The sequence below is a fragment of the Schistocerca nitens genome, chromosome 6, assembly GCF_023898315.1.
Source record: "Schistocerca nitens isolate TAMUIC-IGC-003100 chromosome 6, iqSchNite1.1, whole genome shotgun sequence".
NCBI classification, from domain to species: domain Eukaryota; kingdom Metazoa; phylum Arthropoda; class Insecta; order Orthoptera; family Acrididae; genus Schistocerca; species Schistocerca nitens.
Window position 1 is genome coordinate 88,454,146 of NC_064619.1, and position 23,742 is coordinate 88,477,887.

Sequence of the window (23,742 nt, forward strand, 5' to 3'; positions counted from 1 at the left end):
CTCATGGTCTCTTCGCGAGATATACGTAGGAGGGAGCAATATACTGCTTGACTCCTCGGTGAAGGTATGTTCTCAAAACTTCAACAAAAGTCCGTACCGAGCTACTGAGCGTCTCTCCCGCAGAGTCTTCCACTGGAGTTTATCTATCATCTCCGTAACGCTTTCGCGATTACTAAATGATCCTGTAACGAAGCGCGCTGCTCTCCGTTGGATCTTCTCTATCTCTTCTATCAACCCTATCTGGTACGGATCCCACACTGCTGAGCAGTATTCAAGCAGTGGGCGAACAAGCGTACTGTAACCTACTTCCTTTGTTTTCGGATTGCATTTCCTTAGGATTCTTCCAATGAATCTCAGTCTGGCATCTGCTTTACCGACGATCAACTGTATATGATCATTCCATTTTAAATCACTCCTAATGCGTACTCCCAGATAATTTATGGAATTAACTGCTTCCAGTTGCTGATCTGCTATTTTGTAGCTAAATGATAAGGGATCTATCTTTCTATGTATTCGCAGCACATTACACTTGTCTACATTGAGATTCAATTGCCATTCCCTGCACCATGCGTCAATTCGCTGCAGATCCTCCTGCATTTCAGTACAATTTTCCATTGTTACAACCTCTCGATACACCACAGCATCATCTGCAAAAAGCTTCAGTGAACTTCCGATGTCATTCACAAGGTCATTTATGTATATTGTCCATTGCTGCTTCCTTCTGACATTTCATTTACAATCCTTATCCTTACTTTCTGGTGTAAATATAGATTCTGTATCAGTCGTCTCTCTTTCCAATCTACTCCTTTCCTCTTCAAGATATCCATCAGCTTGTTCCACTGAACTCTGTCAAAAGCCTTTTCTAAATCTATAAAAACAACAATGATTTCTCTACCCTTTTCCATATATCTTTCCCCTATAGTTCTTAGCAGGCCAATAGCATCTCTTGTTCCTTTTCTAAATCCGAACTGCTCCTCTGCAATCCCTCTATCCAGCTTGCCATATAACCTTCTATACAACACTCTCAGCAAGACTTTAGCTGCATGAGAAATTAGACTGATGGTCCGGTGCTCTTCACATTTTTTAGTATTTCTACAGTTAACAAAGCCTTTTAAAGCGGGGCGGAAACGTCGACCCCTTTTGTAGGCGAGACATATGCCAGAGCGAATTGCATTGGAAGTATTCTAACGAAAATTTCTTATCTCTTCGGGATTCAGTTGCGAAATACGAAAATTATTTGCATAAAACTGAACAAAATGGAAAAATCGTCACAAAAATAGTAAATCTGTGACCTCTACTGTTAACAACAGGAGATAACCAGAATAACATTTAGTTTTCTGAAAAGTTGTTAATTACGTTTAGACTTTTGGCAGCCAGTCGGTAAAATTATATAACAGCAGCCGCTCGGATCTCTCGGCTGCTCGTTATCGCATGCTAAGCGGAACCTAAAAATCCAGTGCTTAAAGCCGGCATCCACATGTCGTGCACGTAACTTGTTTCCTCTACAGCTAGTTAAAATGGTGTACCGACAAAATGCGAATAATTTCGCATTGTACTACAAAAATTCAGAAAGGAACCATAGATCTTTTCCTAAATCCTTTCACATTCAGGATCTTTCTGCCCAGTTTTACTATGTAACATTATCTTTATTAGTTGTGAAACGTTTTGGAATTGGAGTTTGCCTACTGTGTAAGGGTTCTTGGGATACAGTGCCAAGAGAAGAGGCATCAACATGTTTGTGACAGGGGCCGGTTTTAGGAGAATCTGTATAAAGTAGATGCTTAACGAAGAAAACTGCCTTTTGTGTGGAACAACGTAAATATGTGAAGGTGTCGTTAGGAAAAATTTCACTTGCGAGGATAAAAAGTGCCTGAAAATTACTTGTTAATTTGTTTCTGCATATATCGTCCCGATTAGTATCATGTATTCACTTTTCCTTCAGAATTCCACTGCATAGTTCGAAGTGTTATCAGTCGGAAGATTTCAGGCTGTTAGTCCATCGTTTCCGATTGCTACTGGCAGCGGAGACCAAGCAATAGTGTTTGCAGTAGCCCTGTAGTAGTCGTCGGTGAATTCTGCTGTCTGTTCCTTTGCGGCGAAATGAGTGGTGAAATAGGTCCTGATCCATCACAAGGGTATCACTATACAGGTTGGTGCATGTCGAAGAAGAGTTACTGCTCGAAATGGGAGCGGGAAAACTTTCGTAGATACTCGATACCACGTACACAGCACTAGTATAATGACTGCACTGCCGAAGGAAGATGGAGTTCACTGCTTCTCCCTGCGTCTTATTAACGCTCAAGGAAATCTCTAATCATAGCACATGTACTTTTTGGACGTTTAGCCTTTCTGGTGCAAAATGGATTTTGTAAAGTGGTTTTTCGCTGAAAGTCGTCACAAATTTCACACATACCCATCTCTTTCACGGCGCGTAATAACTGTTATAATGTCTAAAAATGTTTCGTGGTCGGTTTAGTTGCGGATTTCGTCCAAACGTGCTTGTGTTCAGCAGCACTACCGCAGTTGCTGCGATCGGCCCTTTCTTTACGACGTGATGCGCGGTAACTGCAATCAGGCAGGGATACTGCAGATACCTGAATGCCATCCTACAAAAGAAAAGTGAAGTGTCTGAATCGCTACTGGCTACGTCTTATGCCTGAATTATTTCGTATCATAAAGAGATCATTCTGAACAGGCTAAAATAAATATATGCGCAAATTAAAAAAGAGAACGAAGGGAGTAGTGTCACTCCAGGGGTAAAGCAATGAAAACCGACAGCATGTAAGCAACCAAGAAAGTGCCACAGCAGTTTATTCTACAAGAAAATATCGACATTCAAAGTGACAGTCGACGTAAGGCGGATGTCAATTCATATTAAATAATTTTTGTCGGTATCGATGTTTATTCTATCTTTCAAATTGCTAGAGAAACTGTGGTTCACTGATTTAATTGCGCCTGCGTAATGAATTTCAGTAAAGTGTACAAAGCTGAAATTAGTATAAAAGAAAAAAATGGTTCAAATGGCTCTGAGCACTATGGGACTTAACATCTGAGGTCATCAGTCCCCTAGAACTTAGAACTACTTGAACCTAACTAACCTAAGGACATGACCCACATCCATTCCCGAGGCAGGATTCGAACCTGCGACCGTAGCAGTTGCGCGGTTCCAGACTGTAGCGCCCAGAACCGCTCGGCCACCAGCGGCCGGCATAAAAGAAGACATGCCAAAGGTGAAAGAAGAGTAAACTTAGTTCTTTTCCTAAAATAATTTAGATTGCTTATTACTCCTTTGATTTACACAACATTAAACTACTGTCGCATTCAAGAATACCGCTTAAAACGTATCCGTTTAAGTTTTGATTATACTCAGTTATTATACTTGGAGGAACTGTGCTGACGTAAATTCTAGCTTAGTTTTCAGAACGAGACTGTAAAAGGGTGGTACTTATTGCCTCGTGGGCTGTGGGAGTGAACTTTTCTGCTCCTGCAAACAAGAGAAAGAGAGAGAGAGAGAGACTCCCTCTGAGGGAGACAAAAGAACAAGGAGCGAAGTAAGACAGAGAAAGAGAGAGAACCATACGCCGTGATACTTAACAATGAACAGCATACGCTTTCGGCAATCTTCTCTCCTTCTATATTGTCGATCTGACGTCTTTCATCCTCCAGAACTCGTTGTTGTACACGACACTTCATTAAAACTTGATATTCTTTCTTTCTGCTGCAGGAGGGCACTCAGAAAAAGAAAACAGTATCATACGTTTTTGTGGAAGACCTTTTTTAGGAAGCTCTTTTACGGTATGCAAGTGACATTTAAGTCTGAATTTGTGAAATTGACTGGAAAAGCCGTGAGTTTTGGGAGCTGAAGTAATGAGAACAGTGCTTTTAATTAAAATACTGTAATGGTGTATACTTTCCTGAACAGCAGACAAGCATCGGGATACATAAATACAGTAAAATATTGTCTAGGTCTTCCTGTTTTCAGCTTCCTTAGTTACAAGGACGTCCTCTAAAGTGACCTGTTCTTTTCAGTCTTCCGAGTTCCGTACCCATTTTCGTCCCCATTAGGAGAAAAGACAGCCACTTTCTCTGCTGGCGTCAGCTATTCGTTACTGCTGGGCTGGGCGCGCCCCCCTGTGGTATCTTTTTTTGTTTTCTCGGCGTTCTGACTTCCTTAGAATTCTTTCATTGCAATGTCCATTTCCGTAGCAACTTTATGTGGCAATACCATATGAACCTAGAGAGGGTAACTCGTTACGGGACCGTAAATCACTCCAGGCGATTTCAAAATCCTTTCCTCCCCGTCTTTAGCCACCTGATCTAGTGTTCCGCTTCCAACTGCTTTGACACAAACATAGTGTGACTGAATTCAGCTGGCAATCTCAACTTCACTTGGAAGTCGACTGTTTGCCATCATCGCTGACACATTCATCAGCAACTGAGTTAAAGGCAATTACCTAGTTGCATTGCCACCAAGAGACGCCTTAGGCGTTGGGGAGCCATCCTGATCTGTGAGCACTCACGCATAGTGGTGAGAGCTGGATCCAAGGCACTCACACCTCATTCTCCAATAACACAACACAGTGTCGAGTATACACGGTGGTCCATTGATAGTGACCGGGCCAAATACCTCACGAAATAAGCATCAAACGAAAAAACTACAAAGAACGAAACTCGTCCAGCTTGAAGGGGAAAACCAGATGGCGCTATGCCATGGTTGGCCCGATAGATGGCGCTGCCATAGGTCAAACGGATATCATCTGCGTTTCTTTTAAATAGGAACCCCCATTTTTTATTACATATACGTTTAGTACGTAAAGAAATATAAATGTTTTAGTTGGACCACTTTTTTCGCTTTGTGACACATGGCGCTGTAATAGTCACAAACGTATAAGAACGTGGTATCACGCAACATTCCGCCAGTGTGGACGGTATTTGCTTCGTGATACGTAACCCGTGTTAAAATGAACCGTTTATCAATTGCGGAAAAGGTCGATATCGTGTTGATGTATGGCTATTATGATCAAAATGCCCAACGGGCGTGTGCTATGTATGCTGCTCGGTATCCTAGACGACATCATCCAAGTGTCCGGACCGTTCGCCGGATAGTTACGTTATTTAAGGAAACAGGAAGTGTTCACCCACATGTGAAACGTCAACCACGACCTGCAACAAATGATGATGCCCAACTAGGTGTCTTAGCTGCTGTCGCGGTTAATCCGCACATCAGTAGCAGAAAAATTGTGCGAGAATCGGGAATCTCAAAAACGTCGGTGTTGAGAATGCTACAACATCGATTGCTCCCCGTACCATATTTCTATGCACCAGGAATTGCATGGCGACGACTTTGAACGTCGTGTTCAGTTCTGCCACTGGGCACAAGAGAAATTACGGGACGATGACAGACTTTTTGCACGCGTTCAATTTAGCGACGAAGCGTCATTCACCAACAGCGGTAACGTAAACCGGCATAATATTCACTATTGGACAACGGAAAATCCACGATGGCTGCGACAAGTGGAACATCAGTGACCTTGGCGGGTTAATCTATGGTGCGGCATTATGGGAGGAAGGATAATTGGCCCCCATTTTATCGATGGCAATCTAAATGGTGCAATGCATGCTGATTTGCTACGCAATGCTCTACCGATGTTACTACAAGAAGTTTCACTGAATGACAGAATGGCGATGTACTTCCAACATGATGGATGTCCGACACATAGCTCACGTGCGGTTGAAGCGGTATTGAATAGCATATTTCATGACACGTGGATTGGTCGTCGAAGCACCATACCATGGCCCGCACGTTCACCGGATCTGACGTCCCCGGATTTCTTTCTGTGGGGAAAGTTGAAGGATATTTGCTATCGTGATCCACCGACAACGCCTAACAACATGCGTCAGCGCACTGTCAATACATGTGCGAACATTACGGAAGGCGAACTACTCGCTGTTGAGACGAATGTCGTTACACGTATTGCCAAATGCGTTGAGGTTGACGGACATGATTTTGAGCATTTATTGCATTAATATGGTATTTACAGGTAATCACGCTGTAACAGCATGCGTTCTCAGAAATGATAAGTTCACAAAGGTACATGTATCACATTGGAACAACGGAAATAAAATGTTCAAACATACCTACGTTCTGTAATTCAATTTTAAAAAACTACCTGTTACCAACTGTTCGTCTAAAATTGTGAGCCATATGTTTGTGACTATTACAGCGCCATCTGTCACAAAGCGAAAAAAGTGGTCCAACTAAAACATTCATATTTATTTACGTACTACACGAATATATATTAAAAAATGGGGGTTTCTATTTAAAAAACGCAGTTGATATCCGTTTGACCTATGGCAGCGCCATCTAGCGGGCCAACCATAGCGCCATCTTGTTTCCCCCTTCAAGCTGGACAAGTTTCGTTCTTTGTAGTTTTTTCGTTTGACGCTTATTTCGTGGGATATTTGGCCCGGTCACGATCAATGGACCACCATGTATACGCCTGATGAAAGCTAAATCACGTATGCTAGTAACAAGGAACCCACAGTAAAAGCGCCAGGGAAATTAAATACTCTGTCTGCAGTGGTGGAGCATGAGGATGGCGGTATTGTGCCGCCGAAACTAGTCGTGTGATAGAATAAAGATATTCTCAAGATACAGTTGTGGTGGTACTTTTTCTTTTATATATCATCAGCTGAAGTCCCTCGTCCATACAATAAGGTGGACGTCCATAAATTGAACTTTTATTTCAAACTTAAAACCAACGTTTCGACCTATTACAAGGGCCTTCCTCAGGGCAAGAGTTTTTATGGAGGAGAGGTGGCTCTGTATTACAGCCGATCGGTGTCAATACGTCATTTTTTTCTGAAACTTTGTTGGGCATAGAATATAAGACACTAGTCACGACGAAAGAGGAAGCTGTTCTTGGGCTAGCCGCTTTGCTAGTGATTGGCGAAAGTTACCAATCAGCGCTTGTCTTCTGGTGGGCACGTTTCCTTCCTCGTGTGCGCGGAAATGCATTGAAGGTTTCCCCATATCTTTCCGTTTGGGCAGTCGAGTTCGTAGGACAGTTGTAGGTGGCAGCCAGGACGCCGGAAGCTCATAGCTGTCCTCTTTGCTTATGATACCAGGCTGCTTAATAATTTCAATCGCCTCTCGAATTTTGCATTGCCGTGTCAACGACTCTACTGCCAGCACACGGACTTCCTGGAATAAGACATGTTGTCCACAGTCAGGGTGGTGTTCCGCTATCGCCAATTTATTATGCTGTGCTAATCGCACATAGCTACTCGTGTACTAACTGGTCTCCCTGAGTCTCCTATGCAGGCAGCTTCGCACTCACATCGTAGTTCATATACTCCTACAGTATTTAGTTTGTTGACTGCATCCTTGGTGGAACCTATCGTGTTGTTGATCCTGTGGCTACTGCGGAAAATCGGTTTCAAACCTCGTAAGCGGAGGACGTTGCCTAGCCGTTCACCGAGGTGCTTCAGTTATGGTAAGTACACTAGCGGAAGCTTTTCTCTTGTTTTATTTCTGTTCGCGTTCGTCGACTTTCTTATAATAATGTTGTCATCACTGTTACTGCGAAACCTGTGATGCCGCACAATGGCCAGACCATATGGTCCAGGCCGATCGCGTGGCTGGGAATTCCATGGTGACGCTGTATCGATGAAGGACACATGCCGGGAGTGCCAAAGATGGCGCACTTTGTGAAACCTTAATGGCAGACATTTCAAAAAGCAACATGTAAATTACCATTATTTGCACGACGATTCTGATGGTGTAATCAGATTTTGAATATCTTTATTAGTTCATAGTTTAGTATCTGACGAAAAATTATACAAGCAACACCCAGCAACGAGTTTCCAAAATCTAAACGGTTCATCCGATTTTGTCGATCGATATGTCTTTAGAAAGCTATTAGTGTAAACCTAAATTGGTACGAATTACAGGCATATAACTTGAATAGTACATGATTTATTGGAGGTCAAAGTGGCCGATTACTATTAATCGCGTCAGGTCATAAGTACTCAACACTTACACGAAAAAACGGTAGCAGCATGCTTATAAATATATTTATTCGTCTATGTCTTTGTTTATATCCGATATATCCTATTCATGAAGAAATTGGTCAAATATTTACTATGTTTTAGAAAGCACAGAGACATTAGGCGACTGTCTTACTTCTGTTCTGTTCCTTTGATGTATGTTTATTTAATTTGTTTATGTATTTAATAATGTGTGTTAGAGCGTGTTTATGGTCCATCTGTAGGAATATTAATTTAATTTCAAGTTATTTAAATGTAAATCCAGTATTTCGAATGTGTTTCATTATGTTTGTGAATGTGTGTTGGCTTGAAGACATGGTGGAAGCGCTCTAGCCAATCACAGCGATCGTTCCAAAAAGGACACGTGGAGAGACTGTATGGAAGTGGAGGAGGAACATCGTTTCGGGAGAGGACAGGGGAGTTCTGGACAGTATGGGAGAGGACATGAGCGAGTACTGGACAGCTAGGCGCAACGGACGCACAGTCGCAGGGAAGACTTGGAGAGTGTTGAGCAGGTTCCGCGTTGTCGCGGGAGATAGACTTATTTCGTAGTGCCGACTTTTGCACTTGTGAGATTTCCATGGCTTCCAGGCGCTTCAGTCTGGAACCGCGCGACCGCTACTGTCGCAGGTTCGAATCCTACCTCGGGCATGGATGTGTGTGATGTCCTTAGGTTAGTTAGGTTTAAGTAGTTCTAAGATCTAGGGGACTGATGACCTCAGATGTTAAGTCCCATAGTGCTCAGAGCCATTTGAACCATTTCCATGGCTTCTGCAGTGAAGACGTAGTATGCGTTTAGAAGTGAATATCTCGCGAGCTATGTTGTTGTTGATAACTAATTACGTGAAGTAGGAATCTATTGTTTCCCTGTTATTCAACTTATATTTTATTTAATTGCTGGACCATCGACACCAGTAAGTGTTTTGCAGTAATAAATGGCATTCTTAAAGGTACTTCTGCTATCGTACTCATCATTTAAAGTCGTTAAAATAGCACCTGCAGATTTTATTTAATTGGAATCTTTCATTTATAATTTTCTATGTTACTTTCAAAATTCGATATTGCCGAGTAATAGGAACCTTCGATGTTTCGATTCATGTGTATATTCTTATCGTATACTGTAGACTCAGCAGTATTTGGTCTGTAATGCGGCAACTACGTATCCCAGCCCCTAGACAACGAAACAAGCCAAGACTTCTAATATTTCAACTCTGAGTCAGAGGGTACGTAGTTAGGGGCCCCCACGCATTTTAATTTTTGAAAGCCTGCATGTTGTTACTGAATGAAGCCCAAGAAATATGTCTGAAAAATCACAGGCATCTATTAGCTTAGAAATTTATACTTCATGGAGCGGTAGCATCGCCACAGCGACTCCTTCAGAAATATCAGGCGTTCGGCGGAATTATCAATGCCACTGACGTACCATGGGGAAAGAACTGGCCAAAAACGGTGATTCGTCTGTACGGGCGACCTTCTTTCGTTTTTCTAGCGCCCAGTGGCACGCTTCCTTACTAATCTTTGCACCCTGTGACGAATGATGAATAGATGCACACCTTTCTTCTAGACTCCATTCCGGGGTGTTGGTTCCGAACGATACTGCACGACAGCTGAACGAACGGTGCTCTTCAGCACTGAACTGGCGCATTATTTACTGCACTTTGGCCGTGCTCCAATCCGCAATAGCCAGATTTTACCCCCGTCATCAAAATATTGTTGCTCATGGAAGTCAACTATGGAGCTGTCGAGCCACTTGTAGGGTGGCTTGAAAAACCTAGTGCCTGAACTGTCTCACAGGTGGAGTGTCCCATACGTCGAGCAGTTGTTACGAGACCACGATGAAATACACTGATATCAAGTGTGTTGCACGTCCCGTGCTCGTGTGTCACGCTGATTACCAGTACAAGGTCTGACAACATCGCAGTCGCGTGACACCTCGTCCAGTACCATTTGTGTGGCTCCCTTTTCAACACGGCATTTATTTGCGAGATAGCTGTCCATGAGTATAAATGAACAGAATATGTTCTATGCTTTTAACAGGCTTTAAAGTCGATCACAAACAGTTTCGACTGTTACCGGTTTAGGTCGGTATTTGACCATACGATGATGGTAGGCGGTGCCGACGAACGGAGCAGGTGTTGTGACTCCACGATCGAGTGCAGTTGACGTTTGGGGCATCACAGCATCTGATCTGTTCGCTGCTACCGCCTACCATCAAGATATTGACCGAAACCGGCAAACATCGAAATAAATGTTTTATTGGGGTCAAGACAGTTTCTCCACGAGAAATGTTCTCAAAAGTTATTTTAACAGATGATAAAATTGTTTGCAGTGAAAAATCTTCATAAAAAACTTGAATCGTGATCCCTTCCGCATCTGATGTGAATTTGCAACGCTCTCCGCCACCAGTTAAGATTGACTCTGCACTTCTACTAATGCAAGATGTGACTTGTATTCAAAGATACCAATGGAGACAGAAATTGAGGGTAGCGTGTCTGTGAGACGCCTCTCACATTCTGAATGAGAGCAAGAAGTGATGGTAATGGTGCTGATCAACATCTACGCCTCATTTCGTCGTTGTACTGCCGCAGGGCTCGCAGTGAAGACGCGGACGTAACCGCGAGCAGATTTGTCTGAGGCATTTCAGAAACGATGGAGGTTTCAGACGATGACAGCGAAATAAATTATTCCGTGTAATGTTATTCTGTACTTGAAACTGATAGAGGGAATATGACAGGTCAGCCCGATTTTTCTTTCTAAGGAACTCACAGAATAGCTGTTGCAAAAGGAAATCTCGTGCATTAAAATGCGTTACCGTAATGCTGTAGGCAGAAGTTGGAGAAGAGATTCCGCACGTCGTTGAAGCTGCAGATGCCTATAGAGAGCGGTCAGCTGCAGTAACGAGCGCTGTAAAATTCACCCTGGAGTTGCAGACGGGAGACGAAACGTATATGCGGGAACAGACTGAAGAGCTACTTGCTCCGCGTACTTAGGGATGGTTTGTTCGAGTCATTTCAATCCGGACAGAGAGTTTACGTGCATTACATGCGGTGCGAGAGACTGCGGTAGTCTTTGCGAAAAGGGCAAATATCTAATGGGGTTTTGTTCCCAGTCGCATGGGAGCAGGGATACTCTCTATGTGAGCATTCTTGGACTTTTGGAGCGGATTTTCCCCAAAATCCGAGTACAGATTGGCGCTTGGGAAAACTTTCAAAGAACAGACCTCTGGCACGAATAAAGCTCGTAGGATTTCCCGGGACGTCACGGGAACTTTTGTGGTGTATAATTATGAAAGGCTACGACCGTATGACTGATTTTAGTTGTGGTGTGGGTTGATCTAATAAGAGTGCCTGTCGGTGATAAAATAGCTAATCGTTCTGCAGTCACAATATTGACTGTCTAAAAAGATGCTCGTAGGTTGCTCTGAAGAAATATTGAAGCGTCGGTAGAGTACTAGTCCAGGGTGTGTATTGTGTAGTGATGCGTTAGTAGCCACTATACAGCACGTGACGCATAAATGATCGTCGTCCTTGTCATCTGCGTCACCTAGTCAGAACCAATCTTTTACTAGAAGTATCGGAATTGATCAGTAAAGATCTGCTACGGTTTCTACGTCCAACACACGCTTCTGGGTACTAAAGTTGAAACGCACTTGCAGAAGTCTACGGAACAGGTAGGGCACTGAACTCCATCGTGGTTCCGTACAATGTCATAGCAAATGCGCACTAACTACACAACTAAGTGTCCAAGAGAACGAAAATCAAAACATTTCTGTTTTTTTTGAGAATTGAGGCCTATTTGGATCGCATTGTGGATCATTCTATCTCCAAACTGACATTCGTATAGGAAGAAATATTGATATACGTCATAGCCAAGCATGTCCCATAAGTACAGTTCATTTACGCCTGCAAGCATCAGGGTAACGCCTCTGACTCCCACCTGTTACCGCCACTCACCGTTCACAACAGGCGGCAGTGGCAGTGTGGCGTTGTAGCTAGCCCTGGAGGGAACAGGGCACCTTTGGTTTGCTGAAATGAGTCCTGCTACCTCCTGCGGATTTACGACGGTCGCAGCCACATCTGAAGTCAGTGCGGCTCTCTCCTAGGCGACTGCTACATTAGCTCCGTTGCGTGGCCCCAATGCATAGAGTTACAACCTACTTTCGAATTCCAGGCAAGCTCGCACATAATCCGCTTAACGGTATGTTGGCCATTAATCGTTCATTACATTGCATAACGGGCTTGTAGAAGCCACTGGTTGGCACTATCTATGGGGTTACAACACAAACTAAAGTACATCTCAATGCGACACGTATCTCGCGAAGGTTTCTGGGGCTCTCTCCCGCCTATAGAAAACGTGTAGGTTGCCTGCGTGCTTGCCATCTGCGTATAGGAAATTAGCACGCGTTCGGTTTTGGGCGTGTTTCTTAGGTAAATTATGACATAAATGCTTATAATGTATATGTGGGCAATAGATATATGTATGTGTGTGTGTGTGTGTGTGTGATAAACACAAATGAAGTAAAGTGCATCGTTAATGGGTAAAGAGTACGTAGAAAATCGGTATGATTGCAGAAATTCTGTATAAACGTAAATTAGTTTGTCTAAATGTGCCAAAGTTATCCAGAGTTTATGCCTCACAGCTGCGACTAATGCGTCCGCGCTGCAACTATTACACTGTAGTAGCTCTGAAACGTCCCCTTAGAAAAATTATGAATGACTGTGATGGTAAACTTCTACGTTATTTGATTTTCAAACAGCTCAGCAATGCTCAACGTACTCAAGCAGTTTTCTCTTTACTTATTCTGATCATCACTAAACTGACACACAATATTTATTTATAGAGAACAAGCAATGTATTTACCTTAATAATGTTCAAAAATTACATCCATGTTTACAAATTTCTTTTTTCTCGCGGATATACGTCCAGATCGTCCGCTTATAGTATCCTCTCAAAACTCTGGCATCTCACTCTCCACATCCACCACTCCTGGCGGCTCACCTCCAACTGCCCAACGCTAGGCGCTGTTCACATCCAACTGCTCAACGCTACACAAGTGAATATTCCAACAAAGAGTCCAACCAGCCACAGACTGCACCAACTCGTTGGACTGCACACAGTGCAGTCAGCGATTTTCATACAGAGCACTACGTGGCATTATCAACATAAAAACTACTTACACCTTCTTCATTATGTGCTGTGTTGCTATTGTAAGCATGCCACCTATATATACAACGATTATTGCGCTTCACACTAGTGGGAGAGCGTCGGACATAAAAGGAGCCAATACTTCGTCTACCTCAGCTTTTCACAAAACAATTTTGCTTTGATTCATGAGTGAATATATGAGGGTCATTCTACCTGATGACTCACAAATATCTCATGCTGCTGCCACCAGTGAAATACACTACTGGCCATTAAAATTGCTACACCAAGAAGAAATGCAGATGATAAACGGGTATTCATTGGACAAATATATTATACTAGAACTGACATGTGATTACATTTTCACGCAGCTTGGGTGCATAGATCCTGAGAAATCAGTACCTACAACAACCACCTCTGGCCGTAATAACGGCCTTGATACGCCTGGGCATTGAGTCAAACAGAGCTTGGATGGCGTGTACAGGTACAGCTGCCCATGCACCTTCAACACGATACCACAATTCATCAAGAGTAGTGACTGGCGTATTGTGACGAGCCAGTTGCTCAGCCACCATTGACCAGACGATTCCAATTGGTGAGAGATCTGGAGAATCTGCTAGCCAGGGCAGAAGTCGAACATTTTCTGTATACAGAAAGGCCCGTACAGGACCTGCAACATGCGGTCGTGCATTATCCTGCTGAAATGTAGGGTTTCGCAGCGATCGAATGAAGGGTAGAGCCACTGGTCGTAACACATCTGAAATGTAACGTCCACTGTGCAAAGTGCCGTCAATACGAACAAGAGGTGACCGAGACGAGTAACCAATGGCACCCCAAACCATCACGCCGGGTGATACGCCAGTATGGCGATGACGAATACACGCTTCCAATGTGCGTTCACCGCGATGTCGCCAAACACGGATGCGACCATAATGATGCTGTAAACAGAACCTGGATTCATCCGAAAAAATGACGTTTTGCCATTCGTGCACCCAAGTTCGTCGTCGAGTACACCATCGCAGGCGCACCTGTCTGTGATGCAGCGTCAAGGGTAACCGCAGCCGTGGTCTCCGAGCTGATAGTTCATGCTGCTGCAAACGCCGTCAAACTGTTGGTGCAGATGGTTGTTGTCTTGCAAACGTCCCCATCTGTTGGTTCAGCGATCGAGACGTGGCTGCACGATCCGTTACAGCCACGCCTGTCATCTCGACAGTGATACGAGGCCGTTGGGATCCAGCACGGCGTTCCGTATTACCCTCCTGAACCCACCGATTCCATGTTCTGCTAACAGTCATTCGATCTCGACCACCGCGAGCAGCAATGTCGCTATACGATAAACCGCAATCGCGATAGGCTACAATCCAACCTTTATCAAAGTCGGAAACGTGATGGTGCGCATTTCTCGTCCTTACACGAGGTATCACAACAACGTTTCACCAGGCAACGCCGGTCAGCTGCTGTTTGTGTATGAGAAATCGGTTTGAAACTTTCCTCATGTTAGCATGTTGTAGGTGTTGCCACCGGCGCCAACCTTGTGTGAATGCTCTGAAAAGCTAATCATTCGCATATCACAGCATCTTTTTCCTGTCGGTTAAATTTCGCGTCTGTAGCACGTCATCTTCGTGGTGTAGCAATTGTAATGGCCAGTAGTGTATATATACTCCGCTAAAAATAGAAAACGTCTATTAATTTCTCTGATATAATGTTGTACAAGGGAAGGTATATGTCTAAGTAACCACTAAGAGAAGGCTGTTTGTAGCCCCCGTTATCTACTTCTTTGAATTTTTAAGGTATTCGCTTGAGTTTAGAGCAATAGGAAGAGCGAAAACGGTTAGTTACATTACATACACAAGGGGCCATCATACTGAACTGTGTGCCTTACAGGATGATTCAGGCTGCCCCTACCGACGTCGTTTTATGCAACACGCAATGTTCTGGCCTTCAAGAAGCACACGCGAGATTTTCATATACTCTCGCTCGCTACGCGCAAACTGTTAGTCCTACAGAAAAAAATGACCAGGGCCGTTTCATAGGAAAATAGACCTGCATAATTTTTTTTCTGCGATACGCTTTCGTGAGACGTTGAAATACTCGAGGTACTCAAGAGAAAAGCGCAAAAGTGACCTTCAAACGGAGCTCCTCCCTGCTCCCTCCTCACCCCCCCCCCCCCCCCCCCCCCTCTGCCCATCCCCCGTCCCACATTCAGTCCCCATCAGTCAGAATTTCCGGTTTGTTGTTCAAGGCACTCTCCCCTATAGCAATACAAAAATTTGCGACTGCACGAATTATTTTTCTCACGTTCGACCTTTTTTGGTCTTCATTGACTGGCCTTATTACGCCACCAGGGTCATCGAGCAGTTACAAATTGTAAAACTAACGTTTGTGTAAATTTTACCTAACAGTTTTGTGAATGTTAACAGCATGAAATAAACAATAACATAGATGCGATCAGGCGTTCTGACTACGAAACTACTGTGCTTGTAAGGGTCACGTTTGGATCGAACTGACAGTATAATTTGATTTGGTGAAATGTTTGCAAACGTCGTTTTTCTTTCATTGCCCTCACCGGAACATGTAAATTAATAATTTTAATGAAATAACCGACTATGCTGGTGGCGTAATAGCCCAATGAATAGAGACAAAAAAAGGTCGAAATCGTGAATAGTTCGTGTAGTCGGAAATTTTTGCATAGTGGTAGGAGGAAGTGCCACGAACGACAAACTTGAGGTCCCGTCTGGTGAGGGATGGGTGTGGGGATGGAGGAGCGTTTGAAGGTGACTCTTATGCCTCCAGCGGAAACGTATCCCATAACAAAATTTAACTACATTAAATTTCCTTCAAAAGATTCTACTAGTTTTTTTTTCTGTAGGACTAATTGTGTGCGCGTAGGGAGCGAGAAAATATAAAAATCTCGCGCGTCGTTTTTTTTAGGCCAGATATAACGGTGTGGGTTGCTTAAACGACATCGGTAGGTGCTCTCAAATCTCCTTGTGCATATAGTGGACTGTAACCAATAACTGTTTTGCTATGATAAAAGTTGCTAAAATTAAACGCAGTTCAGGTTTTGACTTGTAGCAAGTCTATAGTAGATGTCTCTGGTAATGCGTCATCACTTGTCCTGCTTAATAATGCGGGTCTATTTCTTTCAACTATTTTACGGTAAGAATATTTCAGTTATTTAATTGCTGAACTCGATTTTTAAACAAATCTTGCGTTATTCAGTTTTCATACTAGATCGACTAAGGAATTAGTTTGTCATGTCCTCCTAACGCCTGCCATTCACGTACCTCTGCGCTCTCTTCAAACTGCTCAGTTTTGCTTCACTAATTACTTACCAGGAACATTCAGTCACGCACACGACGTAAATGCTTCTTATCACTTTAAAACTCATTATGTCACATCTACATCTATACTCTGCAAACCACTGAGAAATACTGTCCATTGTAACATCTGTTAGGGTTTTTTCCTGTTCCGTTCACATATGGCGCGGGAAGAATTCTTAATCGCCTCTCTGGACGCTATAATTGATCTAATCTTGTCTTCGCTATCGCTATGGGAGCAATACGTAAGGGTTCTAATATATTGTGTATAAAGTTGGTTCTAGAAATTTCTAAGTAGGCTTTTACGGGCTAGTTACATCTATCTTCAAGCGTCTGCAGTTCAGTTCTTTTAGCATCTCCCTGACATTCTCTCATGCGTCAAACAAAAAATGTCCTTCTTCGTATACGTTCAATGCTCTGCTAGTCCTACCTCGTACGGGTCGCACAGACTTGAGCAATATTCTAGAATCGTTCACACGAGTGTTTCGCATGCAATTTCCTTTGTACATTGACTACGTTTCCCCAGTAATTTACCAGTCAACCGCCGTTTGCCACCCGCTTTACCCATTGCTATGGCTATGGTGTCGTTCGATTTCATATCCCGACAGTCCGCCCCGATAGCTGAGCGGTCGCCGGCACGGTAACTCAGCGTGTTCGGTCAGAGGGTTAGCTGCCCTCTGTAATAAAAAAAACTGAGTTACTGGATAAACAACGAACTAAAACGGGTGTCTTGCGACGTCCGCACCGAGCAGATGAAACGAACGAAAACGAACAAAATGAGATTACAAGAAAAGAAAAAAAAGTGGTCAGCGTGACGGATTGCCGTCTTACGGGCCCGGGTTCGATTCCCGGCTGCGTCGAAGATTTTCTCCGCTTAGGCAGTGCGTGTTGTTTTGTCTTCATTATCATTTCATCTTCATCCGGCGCGCAGATCGCCCAATGTGACGTTCAATGTAATAAGACCTGCACCAAGGCGGCCGGACCTTCCACGCAAGGGACCTCCCGGCCAATGACGCCAAACGCTCATTTCCTTATCCATATCCCGACAAATTGTTACAACAAGGTATTTGCACGAGTTGACCGATTACTCATTGATACTGCAGTCATAGAATACAAAGTTTTTCGTTTTGTGATGTGCATAATTTTACATTTCTGAAGCTTTAAAGCAAGCTTTTCAAGAATTTTCTTCCCCGTTAGGGGCTCTAGCATTTTTCACTGAGACCCGTAGAATGCCAGTTTTGCTTTTGTTAACGATGATGCACTGCTGAGTAGTCCAGACATGGAGATCTGAATAGCACGACACAAGAGTACATGTGTTTGGCAGTGTCGTGGTATCAGTGGTAGCCTGGCCCGGGGTCATCTGACATTAGCACAGCTGCAAGCAGACGGTTCCCGTTTGTCTGTGCTGACACGTTAGGTGCTCTCATAACCCATCTACCTTGATGTGCGTTTGTACGCGGACGTCCAGAACCAGGTCTAAGGGTGAGGAAATGTTCCACAGACACTACTCAGACCAGCGACATACACAGGTACATGCCTCAACATGAGCAGCAACCCATCGACACGCCCATCCAGCTTTTCGTGGCCCATAATGCAACCCTGTACAAATGCTTCAAGTTCTCCAACAGTAGTACGTACTCTTTGGTGGATAATGATTTTATCCTAGAATGGATGTTGCACAAACTGTTCACCTCTAAACACAACACAGTTGTTACTTGCAGAGCCAAAACAAGAGGGCGCTCAGACAGGTCTCCCGACCACAACGGCCGGCCGTGTCACTCAACACAGTCCTTGGTGGTGGTGGTAAATTCCTATGGGTCAAACTGCTGAGGTCATCGGTTCCCAGCCTTACAAACTACTTAATCTAACTTGAACTAACTTACGCCAAGGACAACACACACACCCACGCCGAGGGAGGACTCGAACCGCCGACGGGGAAGGCCACTCGAACCGTGGCAAGGCGCCTAAGACCGCGCGGCTACCCCGTGCGGCTCCTTGACGGTGTTGTAATTTTTTTACGGCAGTGTATTTTTGTTGTAACTCAATGATGGAAAAATTTAATCATTTTTATCTAATCTGTTTAGAATATCTTATTAACTGTGATAGGTTAAGGGTAATAAATGTAGCCATAGTGCTAAGTGGATTAGCGAAGAGGAAATAAAAGTGGTTGCGACATTCTGTCAGACTTACACGCCGCCGCCCTTGTCGCAGTACTTGCGGGCCCCGCGTCCCTCCTCCAGTTCCAGAGGTCCTTCCTCCGGCGGCTTGAGTTCATTGTCCTTCGCCTTCCTCTCCTCCTCCTTCACGCTCGCCGGGTCCTTGGCGGCGGCCTCGCCGTGCTCGTCCAAGGTCGAACTGCGTCTACTTCGGCTCAGTCTGTAAACAAGCGGAACCTTCACTTGGCGTGGCGAGCTAAAGTGCAGGGTAAGCACTGTAACGTGTCACATACAGCCCCAATAGAATAGGCGAACGAACGGGTCTACGGTAAATCGTCACGAAAAAAGGTGGAGCAAGTTAGTAGAGCATCTGGTAAAGAATCCAAAGTTAGCATTGGAAGGAACATTATAGGAGAAAACTATGGACAGGCAGGGATTAGAGTTACGTAAGGATGGAGGTGAAAGAAAAGGAAAGGAAAGGAACTAAGTCTATGGTAAATCATTACAAAAAGATGGAGCAACTTAGTTGAACATCTGATAACGAATCCAAAGTTAGGATTGGAAGGAACCCGTGTGGGGTTGTTAGTACCCCCATCGGGCGCCTCCTCAGGTGGCGGATAGGGGAATGCCTCCTAGATATAGGTGGTACTGGGGAAATCAAATACCCAGGGCGGACCAAAAACTAACGAAATGTAGCGTCTGAACTCCTAGAGGAGCGGCTACAAACAGCGTCTGTTCTCCATGTTAGGAGCGGCTGAACACACACTCTGGAACTTACAATCCCAGTTTTAACCTCGGAATGGCCCAAAAAACCATCTCCCCCCTGAATTTCAAACAACTATGCATGATGTCAATTTCTCTAGATAGAACTACTCCAGGAGGTAACCAATCCTCCGCCGCTAACAGCAGCACAAATCAGGCCAAAGGATTCTGGAGAGCCTGAAGCACCATGTCGTTCAAGAAATTCAAAATCCTCTAAACTAAAGAAAAACAACGTACATTTCTTTGGAACCCTAAATATTAACTCGCTCTTGAAGCCGGGAAAACTGAAGCAGCTCACCAAAGTCTTGAAGGTGAAACGTCCCCTTTTAACAATTATACGTGACTGTGCTTAACCTGACACACAATATTTTTTTAGCGCAACGCAATCTGACTTTCAAAAATCCCTACAAAAGAATGGCCCTGACTAACATTAACCTATACCTTTCACAAATCACTTACCTCAAAAAAATCTTGGTTACTCGAGCTACTGCAATAAAGCGAGCGCCACTACTGCCAGCTAAATAAAAGATTCAAACTACTGTAGGCACTAACTACTGATAGGCATAGTTAGCAAATGAAAGATTTTGATAGGGAACAAACAATGTATTTACCTCAATAGTACTAATATATATAGCAGTTCATGACAAATTACAAAACTCCGCCATCTCTCTCCCCACATCCACCACTGCTGGCGGCTCACCTCCAAGTGCGCGATGCTACGCGCTGTTAACAGCCAGCTGCCTCTGCCCAACACTACAATGGCAGACAACAATGCAAACTAGTCACAGACTGCACACAGCACAGCCAGTGATTGTCATACAGAGGTGGCGTTACCAATAAAAAAACCTAAACAGCCTACTTACAAAGGTATATAAAATCCAAATATGTGCGCTGCAGGAAACCAGATTTCCAGATGAAGATTTAATGGATTATGAAGGATACAGGATATTTAAAGGAAAGAAAGGCTGGAACCCATGTGGAAGAGGCCTTCCCCACCTTGGAACAGGCTTCATCGTGAAATCTAACTGGGTAAACTCAATAACCGACTTCCAGTCACCTAATGAACGCTTGTCTTTTCTCACATTCCGCGCCCTAAATAAAACCTATACACTTATTAATTGCCACGCACCCATCAACAATGACAATAAGAAAAACCCTCAGAAAGTAGATACATATTGGGAATCTCTAGACCACGAACTTTCTAAAATCCCAACATCAAATGTGAAAATACTGTTTGGGGACTTCAATGCACAAATAGGCCAAGAAAAAAATACAAAAAAACAGTAGGAAACTACCCGGCTCACAAAAGGACAAACAGAAATGGAGAAAGATTAATAGAACTATGCAAGGGTCATAACTTAAAATTAATGTCTACAAATTTCAAAAAACCTCCTAAGAAACAGAAAACGGAAATCACCAAACACAAGTATTGGAGAGTTCCAGATAGATCACATAGCCATCACACACTATAATCAAAAAGAAATAATGAATGTGAGAGTTCGGAAAGGGGCAAACATTGTAACTGGCCACTACTTATCGACAATCAAATTAAATGTCATACCACAAAGAAAGAAACAAATACAAAACAGGAAAACTCAAAAGATAGACGCAAACATCTTGAAAGAGAAATGTGAAGAATTCTGTCAAAACATAGTTATATGTTCGGATAAATGGGAAGATATAAAAGAACGAATGATAAGATCTGCTCAAGAAGTCGCAAAAATGAAAAAGAGAAAGAAACACGAATGGTGGGATGAGATATGTGAGGAAGCAATAGAACAAAGGATGAAGGCATGGAAGAAATGGCACTCAACCAAAAGTGATAAGGACTACCTGGAGTTCAAACAGCAAAGATCTTCTACAGCAAAACTCATTAGATCAGTAAAAAGACTATTTGAAAAGAACCAACTTATACAAATGGATAAAGATTTTAAGAGAAACAATAACAGATCCTTTTACAGCACATTCAGACAGAAACTACAAAAATATGTAGCACCAAATCTGTGTTTTAAAGATACCAGTGGAAAACTGGCAATGAATAATGAAGAAAATTGTGAAATATTAGCAAAATATTTTGAACAACTCCTCAACTGTCAGGAACCTATTGAAAAATTACCAGCCAACACCCCAAACACAGTAAACAATAATTCTGAACCCCCATGCCTCATAGAAATCAGAGAAATCATTAAAAACCTTAAGCAGAATAAAGCACCAGGGGAAGACATGATAATTGCAGAAATGTGGAAAAGTGTGGATAATACAACTCAAGAAAAACTACTGGGAATAATCAATGAGATTTGGAGAACGGAACGTATACCGGAAGAATGGAAAACTGCATTAATCCACCCCATCTTCAAGAAAGGGGATAAAACCGATGCAAATAACTACAGAGGGCTTTACTTCCGGTAACGTATAGAATTCTATCTAAGGCCCTACAAAACAGATTGGAGAAACAACTTGATCAAGAAATTGGTGAATACCAAGCAGGCTTTAGGACGGGAAGATCTTGTGTGGAGCAAATTTTAAACTTGAAGTTAATTATTAAATATAGACGATTAAGAGGAAAAGACATCTTTATCACGTTTGTTGACTTCAAGAAGGCGTACGACTCCGTTGACAGAACAACCTTGGTTAACATCCTTAGGGAGTTTGGAGCAGACAAGAAAACAGTCGCAATCGTCAAAGAAACACTTACGGATACCTATGCAAAAGTAAAGTTCCGTGGTGAGATATCCAGACCATTCAAAATCAGAACAGGATTAAGACAAGGAGATGGGTTGTCACCTACCCTATTCAACTGTGTGTTAGAAAAAGTTATTAGAGAGTGGAGGAAGAAAACGACTGAAGAAGGAATACAAAAAATCAGATTAGGAAGAATAAAGGATGGATTAGAAGTAGATTGCCTCGCTTTTGCTGATGACTTAGCGATTCTGGCAGGAAGTTTGGAAGAAGCAGTCAAACAGATCAATATTCTGAATGAAACAGCAGAAAAAGTAGGACTGAAAATCTCCTTTGAAAAGACAGAGTACCTAACCAATGTAAAAGAGGCACCGAACAATATGATTACAAAGTATGGCCAGATAAAGAAGGTTTCTAATTTCAAATATTTAGGGGAAATCATCCAGCCCAATGCTTCAGATAAAGAAGGAAATAAAACAAGAACAAGAAAAATGGAAATGGCATTCCAGCTAACAAAGAATGTGTACAACAAGAAGTCAGTATCAATTAACGCAAAAATAAGGCACTACAACACTGTGATTAAGCCAGAGTGTCTGCATGCATCTGAATATTTAGCAATGAACACTAACAAGGAAATGGAAGCTATAGCAAAAAAGGAGCGAAAAATCATTAGAAGAGTACTTGGGCCGAGGTTTGAGGATGGGACTTGGAAGCTTAGAAGTAATAGAGAAGTGTATGATAAAATTGAGAAAGTGGGAGATACTATGAGGAAGAGAAGAGTAAGCTTTTACGCCCATTTCAAAAGAATGAATGATGAAAGGCTGACAAAGAAAATATTCATGTTTTTTGACAAGAACCCCAGAACCCAAATTACCTGGTTCAAAGAAGTCAAAGCAGACTTAGAGGAGATGGGTATAGGAGAAGATGATATAACCAACAGAGACTTAATGAGAGACAAAATTCAACATTTTGAAGGATTTGAAGTGAAGAAGAGAAGAACTGGAGGAACAGTGTGGACAGAAGACCGAAGGGAGCAGCACAGAGAGAGGATGAAGACATATTGGCAGAAGAGAAAAGAGGAGGAGCGCAATAGGAGAAATGTACATTGAAAAATAGTTGTTTAACGCGGTCCCTAGACGGCCAAAATCGGAAAAAATAGGACAAAACTATGAACAGGCAGACATTAGAACTACGTAAATTGAAGGTGGACGGGGATGAAAGAAAAGGGAAGGAAATGAACTAACGATATCAGCTGCATCGGGACTTTTTGCGGATTCAGCAACGACGAGTGAAAATGTGTGCTGGACCGGTACTTGGACTCGGGATGTCCTGCTTAATAGGCAGGTGCGTTAACCACTGCGCCATCCGGACGTAGGGTTTATCGCAAGTGCGTGGATTATATCGGCGCGCTCCCCGGCTGACCCACAATCCCACCTATCTATAGTCGCCGTCCATGTCTTTCATTGTCGCCAATGTTAGATTCCCTCTGGAGGTCGGATGTAAATGTGCATCCGCGATGAAGTTTGTGGACTCATTGCCCATCGAGGACAATCAGTTGCACGAATGTGTGGTGTCTGTTCTTTCGGACATGCCCACAACCTTCAGTGCAGATACACATTTACTTTCGACCTCCA

At 43.2% G+C, this 23,742-nt stretch overlaps 1 protein-coding gene across 1 annotated transcript in view; it reads right to left on the bottom strand.

Moving 5' to 3' along the window:
• The window catches only part of LOC126262460 (uncharacterized), a 421,346-nt gene that overhangs the window by 60,776 nt on the left and 336,828 nt on the right, over positions 1–23,742 (bottom strand). Inside the window, exon 5 of the mRNA XM_049959116.1 lies at positions 18,702–18,887. Coding sequence (XP_049815073.1) covers positions 18,702–18,887 — 186 coding nt within the window. The remainder of the gene's footprint in view (positions 1–18,701; positions 18,888–23,742) is intronic.